Below are 16,777 nucleotides of genomic sequence, written 5' to 3'. Positions count from 1 at the left end.
TATTAACTTACCTAACCATCTAACCTACATTACAAGAATAAGGGGACAGCCCATGAAATTTAAAGGCAACAAATTTAAAGTCGATAAAAGGAAATAATTACACAATGTGTAATTAACCCACGGATCTTATTACCATAAGATATTGTTAAGGTAAAGAGCTGGAGAGTTCAAAACATATTAGGCATTTATATGAATAAAAATATGTTATCCACAGTTATGTAAGAGAGAGATCACTTTCACAGATCATGATATAAGCCAACCACTAACTGACAAATGCAGTAGGAAAGTCCCTCAGATGCATGTTATCGCCTAATTTTTCATGACTGGGGTGTTTACATCCTTCTGTGAAGGATCTGATACTGCCCTGTACTGACTGGACTTGATGGAGTCCCATTGGTGTGATGCACTACTGGCCAGTTCCGCCATCAGATCCTGGAATAGTTATTTGTCGTTCCTGTTTTCTCATCCAGTGGACGATGTATTTTTTACTGAGTTAACACGCCTAGAATGTGATGCATTTTTGAGACAGAATATACATTGAAACTCTTAATTAATTAATTAATTAATAGGAAGCACTTCTGATTAATGGAGTGGCTTGTTTATTCATATGGAGAGCCTTGCCTCCAACAGCAGTGAAACCAGCTCTCAAAGCATAGAACTGCCCAGGATTATCATGAAAATTCTTGTTTTCCATTAATAGCATCATAAGGAATTAGAAACCTATTTTGTTATGGATTCTCAATGACAGTTACAGCACAAATTCATTACCACACATACTGTATATTCCACATGACAGCTGAGCAAACTTATGAAATAACCATTGAGGATGATTATATTGGGTATGAGGATTAGCACAGCAGGCAGCCATGTTGGCACAGGGCAGGGTTTGGGCCAAAGGATAAATATACATTCTTTGATTACTGTTATTAATGGGAGGCAGCTAGACTTCAAGCAAAGACAAGGCTCACTGGCCACCTGTGAGCTAATCACATGGATTTGCCTCATTCTGTGTTTCAGCTCACTTGGAACCTGTAATCTAATTCACAAAGAGAGATGAGAAGAGTAAGCAATTCATTTTCTGCCTCACATTGATGTGCTTTGTAAACTTTTAATCCTTTAAAAATTACAGTTCTGTGCAAAATGGAGAAAGCACAGTATGCAAGTCTTGTGTCTTTAAGTGCACCATTGACGGGCTACTAATTAGCCTCAGTAAGGGGCTACAAAAGCTACATCAAAGTGAGGAGCAGATGACATATTCAAACAGTATACTAGAGCATATATAGATTAAAGATTTAAGCTAGTAAGGAAAACACTTACCCTTTGGATTGGAAAAAGGACCTCCAGTAGGCAATATTGTCTCCATATTCAGGCCTTATATTCCATTGGTAGTGCCCCTTTCAACACACAAGGTGGTCGCTTTCCATAGAAATGTCAGATCCAGCCAATTGATCCACCTTATTATATTTATAGCAGAAATAAAAACATGGGTGATCATACTTGAAACTGGTCTGGATTGCATGTCTTTTACCTTGGGAATGTACATAGGATTTATTGGTTTATTTTTAGCCAAGTATTGAACTCACATTAATCAGAAGATGATTACTTTTCCTAAAGGCCCCATGATAATTCATGCTGATGTATTTTATGAAGTCTTTGTATGTGTATTTCTATTGGAATAAGGTTACTCTGCCAGACAGTTAGAAGCTGTCATTACTGTACCACTCTGCTACTTTAATTAACATAAAGCCCATGAACGACTAGAAACAAGTAAGTTGTACAATTTAGGGATGATTCTCTGTCATGCTACGGTCCCTTTACACAACTCTGGCATACATGCTATGCTTTGGCTGCGCTCTTCTTCCTCCATATGGAGGTCTGGGATGAAGAGCTTAAGTTAGAGCATACCTGAGAACTACATCATCCAGTTTAAAGGTGTCGTTAATCTCCCCTGAACCTGCTATTGGATCACTCCCAAAACATTAGATCGAGAAACAAAAACTAACTCAAAAAGACAAGGAGTACTTGTGGCAGCTTAGAGACTAACCAATTTATTTGAGCATAAGCTTTCGTGAGCTACAGCTCACTTCATCGGATGCATACTGTGGAAAGTGAGCCGTTGCTCACGAAAGCTTATGCTCAAATAAATTGGTTAGTCTCTAAGGTGCCACAAGTACTCCTTTTCTTTTTGCGAACACAGACTAACACGGCTGTTACTCTTAAAAACAAACTCAGATAGTGGTCAGTGAAATGTTAACCTACTCCGTGCAGCAGAGGAAGATGATATTAAAGAGGGCACGCATGTCTAAAAGTGATATCCATGGGATTATATGGGTACCCAAATTCCATGCTTTATATTGTAAACTGATCACCCAAAGGGGTCAGGAAGGAATTTTCCCCTATTGTATGGCATTGTTTGTTTGGGTAGGCACATTGTGGTTTTTTATTCCTGCATCACAAGCATCAAGTACCTAGCCACTGCTGGACTAGATGAATCAAAGGTCTTGTCCCGTGTGCTAGGTCCTGTTGTATTATACTTGTATGTATTTCCCCGCCTTAGGTTTTGTAAGGCTAATTCAGCTCATTCCAATACCATTTGCTTTATTATATAGAACTTGTTATGCCATAATGCACTCTTCGCTATACTGGAGGTTGCTGTAATAGGAGCCTTGATCCTCCTCTGAGGTCTATGAAACGAGAGCCAGCCTACGGCGCAGCCTCCCTGATTGTGATTAACGTTTATACAGATGGACATGCACAAAGTGGAAATTCTCTGTGCTCCCGTCATCTCCCTGCCTCAATGTTTGAAAATTAATTTGACTAAAACAAATAGTCAGGTTCCCCTCAATTTGTTTGTACCGTTTCAGTGACAGAGGACAGCCGCAAGCCTGGATGTCGCCTGTCAGTGCCAGTAATTGGAACAAACCAGACAGTGCTCAATAGATTTAAAGAACAGGGGAGTAGGGAGAGAGGTGCAAGGAAAGGAGATGTCTAGGTGGAGCAAATCCTTGTAGTTTATACTTGGTGCTCCTTCCGATGGAGAATGACCGTGAAAGACCATAGGACAGCACAGGGCCCTCAGAAACACAGGTGTACCTCCCACTGAATTATATGGAAGTTCTTTGGGTAACCTCATGGCAAATCCTGTAGGATTTTATAAAAAATGAGATCCTTTCAACAGATGTTTTTGAATAAGTCTATGGAATTTCCTAGAACATTATGTCCCTGCTATATTTCCTATAGGGTGGGTTGTTTGGTTTGTTTGTTTTTTAAGCTATAGAAAGGAACTTATTTTCTGCTACATTTTATAGGGTTTTTTTATTATTATTATTTCTGTAGAATCTTACTTGCTTAATCTCTTTTAAATGCTATGAATGTTCCCCTAAGGACAGAATTTGGCCTATGAGGACATTTTTTACATGCTGAAAGAAGCTTTAAATGACAATATCAGTGATCTTGAAATAAAGAAACAGACAAAAACAAGGGGGACATATATCTGATTTCAGTAGAGCCACATGTTTTACACCTTCTGAGGATTTTCTATACAGGAAACTTGGCAAAGGGGAAATTAAGACTGCAGGCACGTCAGTCATTTGCATCCCAATTGCCTTTCAGTTATAATAGAGTTTTTAAAAAATACACTTAAATGTTACCAGGCTTTCACTTGGAGAAGTGGAGGAAGTTGATGTTCTGGATTACTGGAGCTCCAGAGAAATCTTGCGAGCCAGAGAAAACATGCATATAACGTATAGGCCTCAACTTACCACCAGCACATAGTTCTTTAAAAGGATGCTGTTAAGTAGCTTCACAACCCAAATTGAGACAGTTTAAAAAGGGGATAGGGATGGAAGGCTGGAGACAGGGTTGGTTTACACACCTAATACAATTAGATGTACTTGTGTGAGGTCTAGCCCTGTTCCCTTTTCTCACATGAATAGCCCCATTCAATTCACAGGTTTAGCTGCCCCCCCGATTAGGTGAACAAGTTTCTGCCCATGAACTCCTGAATTTACGTGGAAAGAGTTTTATTGTCATTTCAGACATCTCCTCTGCAATGTTGGAAGCTTAAGCAGATTAGTATTAAGCTAGTGCATGATTACACCTCACAGTGATGCTGATCAGTGGAGTTTCACTGTGCAAACCCAGTGTAACTTCCGGTAAAAAGCAAGCCACTGAAATTGTGGTAATTACTGTTTGATATTTTACAGTTAATTTCATAGAGGTGGTGATAGCCAGAGAAGCAAAGCAGTTTTAAAACTATGGTTTTGTATTGACACTGTCTTTAAAAATTGCTCTGAAACCCTTCACTGTAAGACCTAGGGGAGAAAATTCTTGGCGCTACAGAACAAATTCACAAAGGAAACACAGTGTTATGTGGCTAGTGAGTTATGGCTATGACACCTCTCTAGGGGAATAAATGTGTTATTCTTCCGTATAAACATATCACACAGCTCTTTTTGTCCTCAGTATATTAAACTGAGCTGCCATGCTAAATTCGATCAATGTTCATAAGGTGATACTTTTCAAGCTGCTTTTGAAAGCCAGTTTTTATTCAAGCTCATTCAAGTAATCCTGTCACATCCAAGCTGGGTGAGCTAATGTCATGAGCATTTTATGTAGCTGTGTGGCTGAAGCAAATCAATGGGCAAGGAAGGGGAGATAAAACCAATCTATTTTTCATCTCAGTGAAAGTTACTTGTATGTTAAGGTTAGCTGGAACCTTTTGAAAATGGGACATAAAAATCCAGCCTTATCATGGTGTCTGTTTCTGTTTCTTCTTCTTCTTCTTCTTTTTCCCTTTTTTTTTTTTTTTTTTACTATCTAGTATTCAGTGTTTCCATTGATTTATTTTTATTCAGTATTTAAAAAAAAAAAAAACCCAAAACCCCTCCCTTCACACTTCTCCTTAGTAGTAATTGCAGTAGGTAAGCAGTATTATGCTATGTATAAGGATTGTATATATGTTATGAGAGGGAGCGTCCTATCCCGAGCAAACAAAACTCAGTGTTACATGTATTGGAATTAATAGGCTGAGGGCCTCACAGTGCAAGCGTTAACTACTCTCCGAGAGAAGGAAGGAGGGTCTTATTGTTACAGCATTGGCCTGGGACTCAGGAGAGCCAGGTTCTGTTCCCAGCTGTGTTACAGACTCCTTGTTCTCTGATTACAGCTGGTTCTGGTTTTTTAGGGTATCCAATTTGGGACACCTTGGACCTGATTTTCAGAGGTGCTGAGCACCTGCATCTCCCACTGACTCATTATAAGGTATTGGTTTTCAGTGCTTCTGAAAATCAGCCCAAGAGGTCTCAGATTCGGCAGTTGCACAGTGAGGCACCAGATTCAGACACTACTTTTGAAAATGTTGACCTTAGTCTTTCTGTGCTTCACTTCCCCTCCATCAAATGGGATAAATGCTCCTTTACTTCACAGAGACTTTCTGATAAATGGGCTTTTTCATTACATGCATTTAATGCATGAAAGGAATTCAGAGCTTCTATGTTGATGAGGGGTCACTAGAAAAGCCTCCAAACAAATAAATACAGTGGTCCTGTAAAAGTCAATGGGACTACTAACAGTGGTATAAGTTATGCTCAATATGTGTTATCAGGCCCTAAAGTGCATGGATGCCTGATAATAAAGATGAGGTACTCTTAGAGACTGAGGTGTCAAAAGAAGAGGAGCAACTTGTTAAGTTAAAAAGCAATAAGTCACCTGGTCCAGATGGTCCACCAAAGAGTTCTGAAGACACTCAAGTATGAAGTGACTGAGGCACTAACAAAATGTGCAACCTCTCACTAAAACACTCACTGTTCAGAGAAGTGGGGGGCAGCAAATGTTGTAGCTCTGTTTAAAAAAGGCTTTAGGGGTGATTGAGGAAATTTTAGGCCAGTAAGCCTTATGTCAGAATGTGGCAAATGGTTAAAGTCATATTTAAAAACAGAATATAAAAAATCTGGAAGATCATGATGGGGTCTAACCAGCATGGTTTTTGCAAAGAAAAAATGTGTCTCACTAGTCTCTTGGAATTCTTTGAACATGTCAATAAAATAGTGGATAGAGGAGAACCAGTTGACAAGGCCCCACACAAGAGGCTTTTAAAGAAGCTATGGGATGAAAGGCAAAGTCATCATGGGGTGAAAGGCAAAGTATTTTCATTGATCAAAAACTGGCTAGGAGACAAAGAACAAAGAGTAAGATTAAATGGCAGTTTTCACCATGGCAAAAAGTTGACAGTGGGGGGCCTCAAGATTCAGACCATGTCCTATGTCATTGGGTTTTTTTTAAGTGGCGGGGGAGAGGTCAGTAGTGAGGTTGAAAAATTTACAGATGGCACAAAGTTATTTAGGTTAGTGAGGATCATAGAGGGGTATGAAGAACTTTAGAGAAACCTAAACAAGATAGGTGAATGGGCGACAAGATGGCAAATTTCAGAGTAGTAGCCGTGTTAGTCTGTATTCGCAAAAAGAAAAGGAGTACTAGTGGCACCTTAGAGACTAACCAATTTATTTGAGCATAAGCTTTCGTGAGCTGCAGCTCACTTCATCGGCTGCATTCAGTGGAAAATACAGCAAGGAGATTTATATACACACAGAACATGAAAAAATGAGTGTTATCATACACACTGTAAGGAGAGGTTTCAGAGGAGAGTGATCACTTAAGATGAGCTATTAACGGGGGGGGGGGGTGGGGGTAGGAGGGGGAGAAAACCTTTTGTAGTGATAATCAAGGTGGGCCATTTCCAGCAGTTAACAGGAACGCTGGAGGAGCGGTGGGGGGTGGGGGTGGGGAGGGAAATAAACATGGGAAAATAGTTTTACTTTGTGTAAAGATGGCAAATGACATTCAAGATGATAAATGCAAAAAATGTACATGGACGGGGAAAAATGAACTACTCATAGATCTTATGGGGTTCTAAATTAACGGTATAAAGAAAGGGATCTGGGTATCATAGTTGACAGTTCAATGAAGACCTTTGCTCAGGGTGCCGCTGAAATAAAAAAATAAGCTAGAAGTTAGGATGCATAATGAATGGGATGGTGAATAATAAAGAGAATATTAAAATGCCTTTTTATAAATCAGTGCCGTAGCCTCATGTGGATAATGTGTGTAGTACTGGTCACCCCATCTCTAAAAGGATATTACTGAACTAAAGGGGGGGTCAAGAAGAGCAACAAGAAAGATCAAGGGCCTGGAAAAGCTTTCATATGAAGAGAGATTGAAAAGTTTGGGATTGTTCACTTTAAGGAGGGGATGAATAAATGGAGATATAATATAAGTATATAAAATGGTTACTGGTCTAGAGAAGGGAGATAGAACCACTTCTGTTTTCCCTGTCTCAGAACAAGACATATAATTCAATTAAAAGGTGGAAAATACCAACCTGATAAAAGGAAATATTTTTTCACACAGCGCCATAGAAAGCTACTAAGGCCAAGAACTCAGCAAGATTGGAAAAGGGATTGGACATTTATATGATTATCAAGAATATACAGTGTTATAATTAACACTGACAAAAACTTTGCTGAAGGGATATTAAACCTTATGCTTCAGGGCTTAAAGCAATCTCTAATATGAGGGGCAGATTACCCCACATCTGTTTATTGTGTACACATTCCTTTGAAGCATCTGGTGCTTGCCACTTCTCAGATATAGGATACTGAACTAGATGGCTGTTGAGTCTGCTCCAGTCTGGCAATTCTTGTGTTTCTATTTTGCTAAATATGCTGTACAAATGGTGTGGTTTGAGGGGACCCATATCTCTTTAACTTACATGTTAAATGAAACAAGGAGAGAAAGGAGACCCTTAGTACTCAAACAGTTTATTAACATTGAATGTTAATTTGCCTTCCTTTTCTTCCCACATGGCAAGTTTGTCATCCCATTTGAGAAAAGTTTCTTTTAACAAACAGTCTCTGGCTCTTAGCTAGCTATTGGATGCTTAACAGAGTTGCAAAGTTAATTATCAGAGTTGTGGCCGTGTTCGTATGTATCCACAAAAACAACGAGGAGTCCTGTAGCACCTTAAAGACTAACAGATTTGTTTGGCCATAAACGGTAAAAAAACAAACAAAAAAACCAAACCCCACTTCTTCAGATGTTGCATCTGAACAAGTGATTTTTTTACCCATGAAAGCTTATGTCCAAATAAATCTGTTACTCTTTAAGGTGCCACCAGACTCCTCGTTGTTTTTAAAATTAATTATTTAATTTACAGCTTCTTAGTTGGATAGGTTAGAAAATCAAGAGGTGTGTCTGTTAGAAATTAACCTTTTTGCTGTGGTTATTTGTTTCTATAGGCGGTTGGAGCAGGACTGAGTTATCATGGTGTAGTTTTCTCTTCAGGGATTGCATGTATGTACTGTATAGTATTTTCCATTTGACAAGATTTTTGCGATAGAAGGAAATTTAGATGTTATGCACGTCACCTCTACTCTGAAAAGCTATGACCCTGTGTTAAGTAAAGAGGCTTTTTAAAAGAAAATAATCTAAAATCAAGGGCTTTCAGTATTATATTCCTGGTAATTTAGGTAGCACATTTATGATGTGTCTTCTGTTTAATGACTGGATTAAATAAATTGTTTCACGTGAAATATTGGAGCGTTCTGCATTCTCAGATCAAGGCTAGAAGCAGCTCAATGACTGAAGGAGTGTCAACAAGTTGTTCAATTTCACTAAGTGGTTCTTTTCATTGATCTTCAGCTTTATTGTTTACAATTAAATCCATTTCAATGCAAAAGATAAACATTTTAACAGGCAATAGCAAGGTCTTTTGTACCAGATGACATTCTTCTCTCTTTGATAATTAAGTACAAATTGCGTCACAAGGCTTGCTATTCCCTTGTACAAATACTTGCGTAATACGGACTAATTGGTGTCAGCAGATGACAGAGCTGCAAGTTTTTTCTATTTTCTAATATGTTTTTAATTTGCATAATCAATAATTTTATTACTGTCCTTGGGACTCAGGATGAAAGATGGTTATGTGCTGAAAACAAAAAATTCTGTTTAAGGTGTACTTTATCCAGTACAATTGATGAGTGACTCTGAGGCCATTGTTCTGTATGATAGGTGAGATACCTAACAGGATGTCCTTTGTCCTTTCCAATAATAATTTCTGTTACTAGCTTATTTATCCAAATGTTTGATTAAGCAATGTATAATCAGATTTTCAATCTGAATAACTGTTGCAACATAGAATCATAGAATATCAGGGTTGAAAGGGACCTCAGGAGGTCACCTAGTCCAACCCCCTGCTCAGACATATATGCCTATATCTCAAGGCTAATCCTCAGCTGGTGTAAATTGTCACAGCTAGACATAATAGAGCAATTTACACCAGCTATGACAATTTATACCAGCTGAGGATCTGTCCTCTCTAGAGCTGGGTGAATAATTGATTTTTTGGTTTGCAGGCAGTTTCAGAAAAAAACAGGTCAATCTGAAACCAAACATTTTTGGCAAATTGAAAAATTCTGCAAAAAAAATTGTTTTGGGTCAAACAAAATGTTTTGTTTTCTATCTGGGCATTTTTAAAAAGGAAGCAAAAGAAACTGCCAGAAATGGAGGAGAGGCCACTGCCACCCTTTAGCCCAGTGGACTCACATGGGAAATAGGAGAACTGGTTTCAGTCCCCCCATCTCTGTGATGCAGAGCAGGGATTTGAACGTGAGTGTCTCATCTTGCCGGTAAGTGCCCCTATCCACTGGGCTATGGGATATTCTGAGGGAGGTATTGCTCAATCTCTTCTGTTAAAGCTGTTCCATTGTGTGTGAGTAATTAAACAGTCTTTGGAGCATGGATTTGAACTTGGGTCTCCAACCTCTCAGGTGAGTCCCCCTGACCACCAGGTTGTAGAGTCCTTCTCACTCTCTTGCCCAATTACTATTTGAGTATTTTAGACAAAATGAAACAGCTTCAACAGGAGAAATGGAGACACATACAACCCAGACCACCATCTAGCCACCAGGCCATAGCACTCTCCTGTAGATGGGAGACCCAACCTGAAATCTCTTCTCCACATCAGACACAAGGGAATTGAACCAAGGTCTCTCACAGCCCAGGCGAGTGCCCTCATTACTGGGTAAAAGATTATAAACCTCAGCTCATCTGGCTGTTTTATGAATGATATCTAAGGCCTTTGCGAATGCAGGCTAAAAAAAATAAAATAAAATTGTTTTTGTCTGAAACTAATCTGTGAATTCATGCCAAATTTGTGAATCTTTTTGAGTCAGCCGAAACTGCAATTTTCTGCAAATAAACTATCCATATGAAAAAAATTAATCTCACTCTATGTCAAAGCTGAAGGAAAACAGAACAATAAAAAACAATAAAATGAGTTGTATATTTTCGAGCGGCCAGCTCTTTATCCTGTCTTAGAAGATTTTATAGTAACATGCCTGTGACACCACAGAGAATAGCTTATATTATCAGAGAAAGAAAAGAAAATTAATACTAATTCAAAATAGAAAAATGCTATGGAAATGTGAGTGAGGTTGCCTTGGGAGGCATGTTTGATCTCAAAGATGGGTATAACAGTTCTACTTCCTCTATTACTATGCTCTGTGATATTAGAGCTTTTGGGGCTTAGTCCAAAGCCCTGGAATGAATGGAAAGACTCATTATTGACTTTTAATCAGTCCCATAAGGACTTCTTAGCATGAAGCCCAAGAATGTGATGGAGCTAGTTATGGATCTCTGTTTCTGAAGCTGCAGATTTTCCAGAACTAGTCCTATAGATTTTCCAGAACTAGTCCTATAGATTTTCCAGAACTATTATAAATTAGAGTAACCAAAGAATTGCTCTAATCTATGCCATCTGAGGACTGGAGGATCTTTGCCGCATCAATGACATGCCTTTCACTGGTCTCAACATGCTCTCTGTGCTACCAGAGAAGTTCAGTAGGAGCAAATTGTATATCTACAAAGAGCTTCCCCTACAAAATGAACTCTAAGGTGGCCAGTTATGTCCAGGTTCCAACTCCCTCATACTGCCTGAGTTGTACGAAGGAGCCAGATTATAGAAGAGGACCTGGGCCCATATTTCCATGTTTTCTTCTATGGAGATTAGAAAGACTGACAAAGTGATTTCGGGAGGATGCCACATACATACTGTATTCATTGTACAAACCTTGGTGCTTTAATTAACATGTGTTTGTGGGCATTGTGTCGTTCTTTTGTATGCACATAGATATTTACAAGATATATTATGGATACTGATAGATATGAAAGGGATAAATACATATGCACACATATATTACATATTACAGATACACACACGAAAACACAAGTGTGTGTATTTTTATATATATATAATATCATAAACTCATAAATACAGAGTGTCAGTATTTCACATGCAACTCTGTGTTTGTATTACAAGTCTTCATTTCTCGAGGGATGTTTCGCTGATAGAGTGATAATCATGTTCTAACAGCCAGGCCTATTTCTCTGGTGTTATTGAGATGACAGAGTAATAATCATGTAGACACAGCAAACTTATTTGGTAACTTCATTTGGATTAATTTGGGATCTGTGTCCTATACCTTGAGAAATCACAATATTCTCTGCTTCAAGTGAAAAGTGGTGACATTAGAGAAATGGAAGGACAGTGTGAGAGAGAATTGAATGCAGATTCCATGTGCATGCCATTTGTCTGTAAGCTTAGCAAATGATTTTTTCCAATACTCAAAGAATCATCAGCACTTTCTTTTATTCTTCTTTTGATAAAACTCTCATAGCTGATTGGCACAACATCACGACAATAATGAAAGGAAATCTTATATCACCATATCAGAGACATAATTATTATTTTTGTAATTTACTGATTCAGCAAGCTGACTTTCCCCAAAACTGTCTAATGAGAGTGCTTTTTAAAAAAAAAAAAATGGGACACCCCTGATTCTTTAATTTGCGTGGATGGAAAGAAACTCCTTTGTGGTCTAAAGAAGAAAAGAAAGCTGTGTATTGAGTGGCCAATGTCATGAAGAAATAAAGGGCTCTCTCCTTCCAGTTTCCAGTGGCTAGTGAATTAAATATTCAGAAATAATTATATGTGTAAAAAGTCTTAGAAAATTAAGGGAAAATGTGTATCTATGACCTTGAAATGCTGCTGCAGAAGATTTAAAACTCTCCACAAAAATCATAAAATAGATCGCATTGCTGTGGGATTTGAACTCTCTAAACGGATACTGTGTACTACAGTGTTCTTGCTGGACTATATACATTAATTATTGGTTGTGCAAAGATACATTTATTAGGAACATTGACACAAGAAAAACTCCTGGACCTTTGATACCATTTTGTGATAGATGTATAGTTGTATAGTATAGATGTAATGGTTTGAGAGAAAGAGCAGGTTCAATGTTTGACATCTCCCAAATAAAATAAATTGAGAGCAACTAAACGTTATGTCTTCTAAGCTGTTAACTAATGCACATGGGAATAGTACTTAAGGGGCTGCACATTGAAGATATACATACCAATGTGGAAAAAATACACAGGGGACACCACGACTCATAATGTCTTTTCTCCAGGGGAGGAGTAGGTATTGTATAAGGAATTTCACTTCACAGAAGAGGGATGTGCTGAATAAATTTTGTGCACCCAAGAGACACTAAAAATATCAGATAAGAAGGTTAAATGAATGGCTCCGAGAGCAAGGTATTTCCCCTGGAATTGAAGGTGTCACCTCTGCTGTGTTTTCAGACCACCACTGTATTCACCTAGTAGGCAGTTTCTAATGATAAAACAAATCCCTCAAAGCCACAATTGGCATGCCTTCTCACTAAAACTCTAACTAATAATTTAGCTCTTTGGGGACTGGGGACACGTACCATGTCATCCTAAGCAATCTGTTGCTTATTTTTTTCTCTTTCCATGCTTGGGACCTGTCTTAACAAACGTGATGATCTTATTCTGTTTAACTTTTAATAGTGTTTGATCAAACAAAACTGATCCAAAGAATTAATGCAAACTGAGTTTCAGTTATTGATAACCTACAATTTAATTGCTTTGAGCTACACCTTGGACACACGTCACAGTCATTACTTTTTATTCTTATAAAGTCCCAGTACTGCTGTATTTTTCTGATCCAGATTCCCTGGATCTCTTATTACAAATAGCAAAGTTCCCTGTTGGTCAGCTCCAGGGACAACAAAAGTTTAAATGCATCAGTATCAACCAGCTCAAGTCACAATTCCCCCTGAGACAACGGCTTTCTCCATTTCCTGTCTGTACAGTTTCCAGTACCCTCCTAGCTTACTCCACCAAACTGCTTGCCACTCTGCTGATCTAGCAAATTGCTCAGTGCCACTGACGTACAGATTCCTTCCTGGGACACCTTTGTCTATGGTCTCTTTATTAAATTAAAGACTGATGATATCATTATGATATACATTATAAGGGCCACTCCAATATGGCAGCACTTAGAGGAAAAGGTCATTGCTACGCCACCTGAGCTTTCTGAACATCTGCACAAAAAGGAGCCATAACTGAGTTTGGCTTCACTGATGGGCATGAGGAAAGGGAGGCTGGGTCTTTCGGGGTTGGAAGGAGCTCTTTTCACTTGCTGAACAGAAACAGCAAGGAATGCCTCTTCCCAAACTCCCTCAGAGCCAGAAATAATAAGCAAAATGTCTGTAGGCGCAGTTGCTGCTCCATTGTGCTTCCCTCAGTTCCACAGCAAAGGCCACAAGAGACATACATTTGAGCCCACAGAGTATGAACATATCAGTAGTATTCCCCCACCCCCATCCGTTCAAAAATCATGAATCTGGTCTGCAAAATGATGGGATTGGCTAAAAAAAAATCATAAGATTTAAAAAGAAATAAATAAATGTAGGGGCTTTTTAAAATTGCCTTCTGGTTTCTGAGCCTTTAGGATGCACTCACGTCACGATTTCAGACTTTTCTCCCTAACCATGAAAGCTAGAAACTTATTCTTTTTGTTTGAATGGAGGGTCAGATTCTCTTTCAATCTCATGAAATCAACAGCTCGGGCTTTAAAAAAAAAAAACACACCAATCCCATAAAACAAATATGGAATCACAAGAAAATTGAGTTTGCTGGCCATAGTAGACTTTATGCATAGCTTGTTTTCCATTATTTTTATTCGCATCCCTTCTTCAAGAAGTTAGAAACATAGCTATGAACAATTTCTCCTTCAATATACTGTATAACGTGTTATCATTTATGTATTCGGTTGTATTTTCCCCACCTAAAAACTGGGAAAAGGGTAAGGAAACGGTTTCCTCACTAGGAAGTATCTAGAACCTCAAGTACACTTTGAACGGTATATTCATCCTGAGCCCTAGGGGCTTTTCAATAGTTTTGCCTAAATTTCTTTTTCACGGTATTGGTGGTTGTCGAAGACATAGCAGGCCCAATTACTAAGCCCCAATTGGCTGCAGTGAGAATTGCATGGGCTCAGCACTTCTGAAAATCAAGCTCCCAGTGTGCAAGTGCAATAATTTTCCTTTAGAATCTCCCTCCAACCTTTTTATCACACTTGGATTAAATACACCTCCTTAAAAATTAAGGGTAGTATGATACCTTTCAGGTGAGAGATTGTTGTTGAGAAGTGATGAGCATAGGCTCCGCGGTACTAAATGTATAATAATAAGTCACTGATATGAATGGGACATGCCAATTTAAAAAAATCACATTGTGCTCTCTTATCTTCTGTAGCTATTATTGTGACAAGTAGCTCCTAAATAACTGTCACTGAAGGAGGTCACAAGCAAAAATCTTTTTCGTTTCCCCCACTATTTGATAGCACTCTGTGAATAGTTGGTTTCATTTTTTTCTCCTGTATAATCAGTCAGGCCAGGATCTTGCAAATACTTCTGCACGTTTCATTTTATGCATAAGCAGCGTTGCCAACTCTCACAAATGTATCCTGAATTTTTCCTAAACTGCAACTCCTGGGGTCATGGGATTATATGAATTTCTCAGTTTTATTTAAAAAAAAATGTTTCCAGCCCTCATGGCTGCAGAGAGAAGCTTGAAAATATGAACCTCAAATGTTTGAAAATGAGAAGACATATAACTCCCCCTCCCCCCAAAATGTATTATTAAAAAAATAATTTTCTTTAAGCCAGTTTGATGATTTTGGGGGGCCTAGCTCATGATTTATGAAGTCTTGGGCTTAGCAATACCACATATGAGTCGCCCTATTAAATTCAATGAGACTACTCATGTGTAGCTCTAAGCAGGTGCATAAGCGTTTGCTGGATCATGAATGTGGTCAATTTCTGCTGTTTATTATTTGTATTTTCATAGTGCCAAGGAGCCCTAGTCATGGACCTAGCATCCCATTGTGCTAGATACTGTGCAGATCTTTTGAGAAATAAAGGTGGCAGGGGGAAGATACTTTGGTACAGATCTATTAATGGTAAAAAGTGACTTTAAAACCACAAATATCAGGAACAGGTGTACTACAGGAAATTACTTTTAACTCATTTTTGGAAGTTGACTGCATTTCAAGTTGACGTTATCCCTGTAAAAGTCTACTATGAGAAAATACTGAAACTGCCTAGAATGTAATGGGTTCACATGGTTTTTCTCACTTCTTTGCATGCGTAGACATTTTGTCTTTCTTTCTCTCGGCGTTGCAGGTAAAGAATTAGGTGTCAGCACGCTAGCTGAAAATGACAACCAAGATGCTAGGGGGCCGGCTGTCCCGAAAATATCAGGCTTAGAAAGGAGTCAAGAGAAGAGCCAGGACAGCAATAAAGAACCAATACTCGAGCCTGTGGTGCCTAAAGACGCTTGTCCTCAGGTTTCTCAGACTTTGGCCCAACATCTTTTGGAGCCACAGCCTGAAGCACCTTCCCCAAGCCCTGTACTGGTTCAGCGTACAGAGGCTCCTGCCCAGCCACCACAGCCTCAAGCCTCACAGCCGCTGCAAGGCTCAGAAGAAGCCCAGCGTCCACCTGCACCTCAGCCTCAAGTGCAACGTCCACCCAGGCCACAGTCCCCTCTGCAATCTGTCCATCAAAACCTGCCGCTGGTGCAGCCTCACCCTTCCTCACAGAGTCTCTCTCAGCCTTTATCAGCGTATAACAGCAGCAGCCTAAGCCTCAACAGTTTAAGGTAGGCAAACTGTTATTTATTATGGCAAACAATAAAGGAAAGCCTATTAAAATGTGGCGAAGATGCCCAAATTGTTAGCTGAATATGCACATAGGAGGACATGCTTTTCAGGGCTTGTCTGCCTGGGACATTTAGGAAAGTTCAGAGGAATTAACTAAAGGTGCATAGTTCAAGCACATTAAACCCTTCAGAAGTAAAGCAGCCTTAGCTTGCTTTGGCTCAGCAGTTCTCAAACTTCACTGCACCGTATCCCCCTTCTGACAACAAAAATTACTACCTGGCCCCAGGGCGGGGGACTGAAGCCTGAGCCGCACCAGCCAGGGCTGAAGCCCTTGGGCATTGGCTTCAGCCCCGGGCAGTGGGGCTCAGACATCAGCTTCAAGTCCAGGCCCAGCAAGTCTAACGCCAGCCCTGGTTCCCCTGTTAAAAAGGGGTGGTGACTCACTTTGGTTTGAGAACCGCTGTTAGCTTAATCTCCTTTGCTGCTTTGGGGTGAAGACCTTACGACAAAGGAGGAGCTGCTACACTGGCCCTGTATATCTATCTTAAGTACTTACAAGACCCCCATTAGTGTAATTTCTGAGCACCTCACAGTCTTTAATGTGTTTATCCTCACAACACCCCTGGGAGGTATTATCCCATTTTTACAGCTGGGCAACTGAGGCACTGCGAGGCTAAGTGACTTGCCCAG

General features: G+C 39.4%; 1 protein-coding gene across 6 annotated transcripts in view; it reads left to right on the top strand.

The window, feature by feature from the left end:
- The window catches only part of AUTS2 (activator of transcription and developmental regulator AUTS2), a 986,777-nt gene that overhangs the window by 939,475 nt on the left and 30,525 nt on the right, over positions 1-16,777 (top strand). For all 6 annotated transcript variants that reach the window (XM_084650935.1, XM_084650936.1, XM_084650938.1 and 3 more), the window contains one exon: positions 15,609-16,086. In XM_084650935.1, coding sequence (XP_084507061.1) covers positions 15,609-16,086 — 478 coding nt within the window. The remainder of the gene's footprint in view (positions 1-15,608; positions 16,087-16,777) is intronic.

The sequence above is a fragment of the Lepidochelys olivacea genome, assembly GCF_965140295.1.
Source record: "Lepidochelys olivacea isolate rLepOli2 genome assembly, chromosome: 17".
NCBI lineage: Eukaryota > Metazoa > Chordata > Testudines > Cheloniidae > Lepidochelys > Lepidochelys olivacea.
The sequence above is the reverse complement of the archived record's forward strand: the minus strand, read 5'-3'. Positions and strand labels throughout refer to the sequence as shown.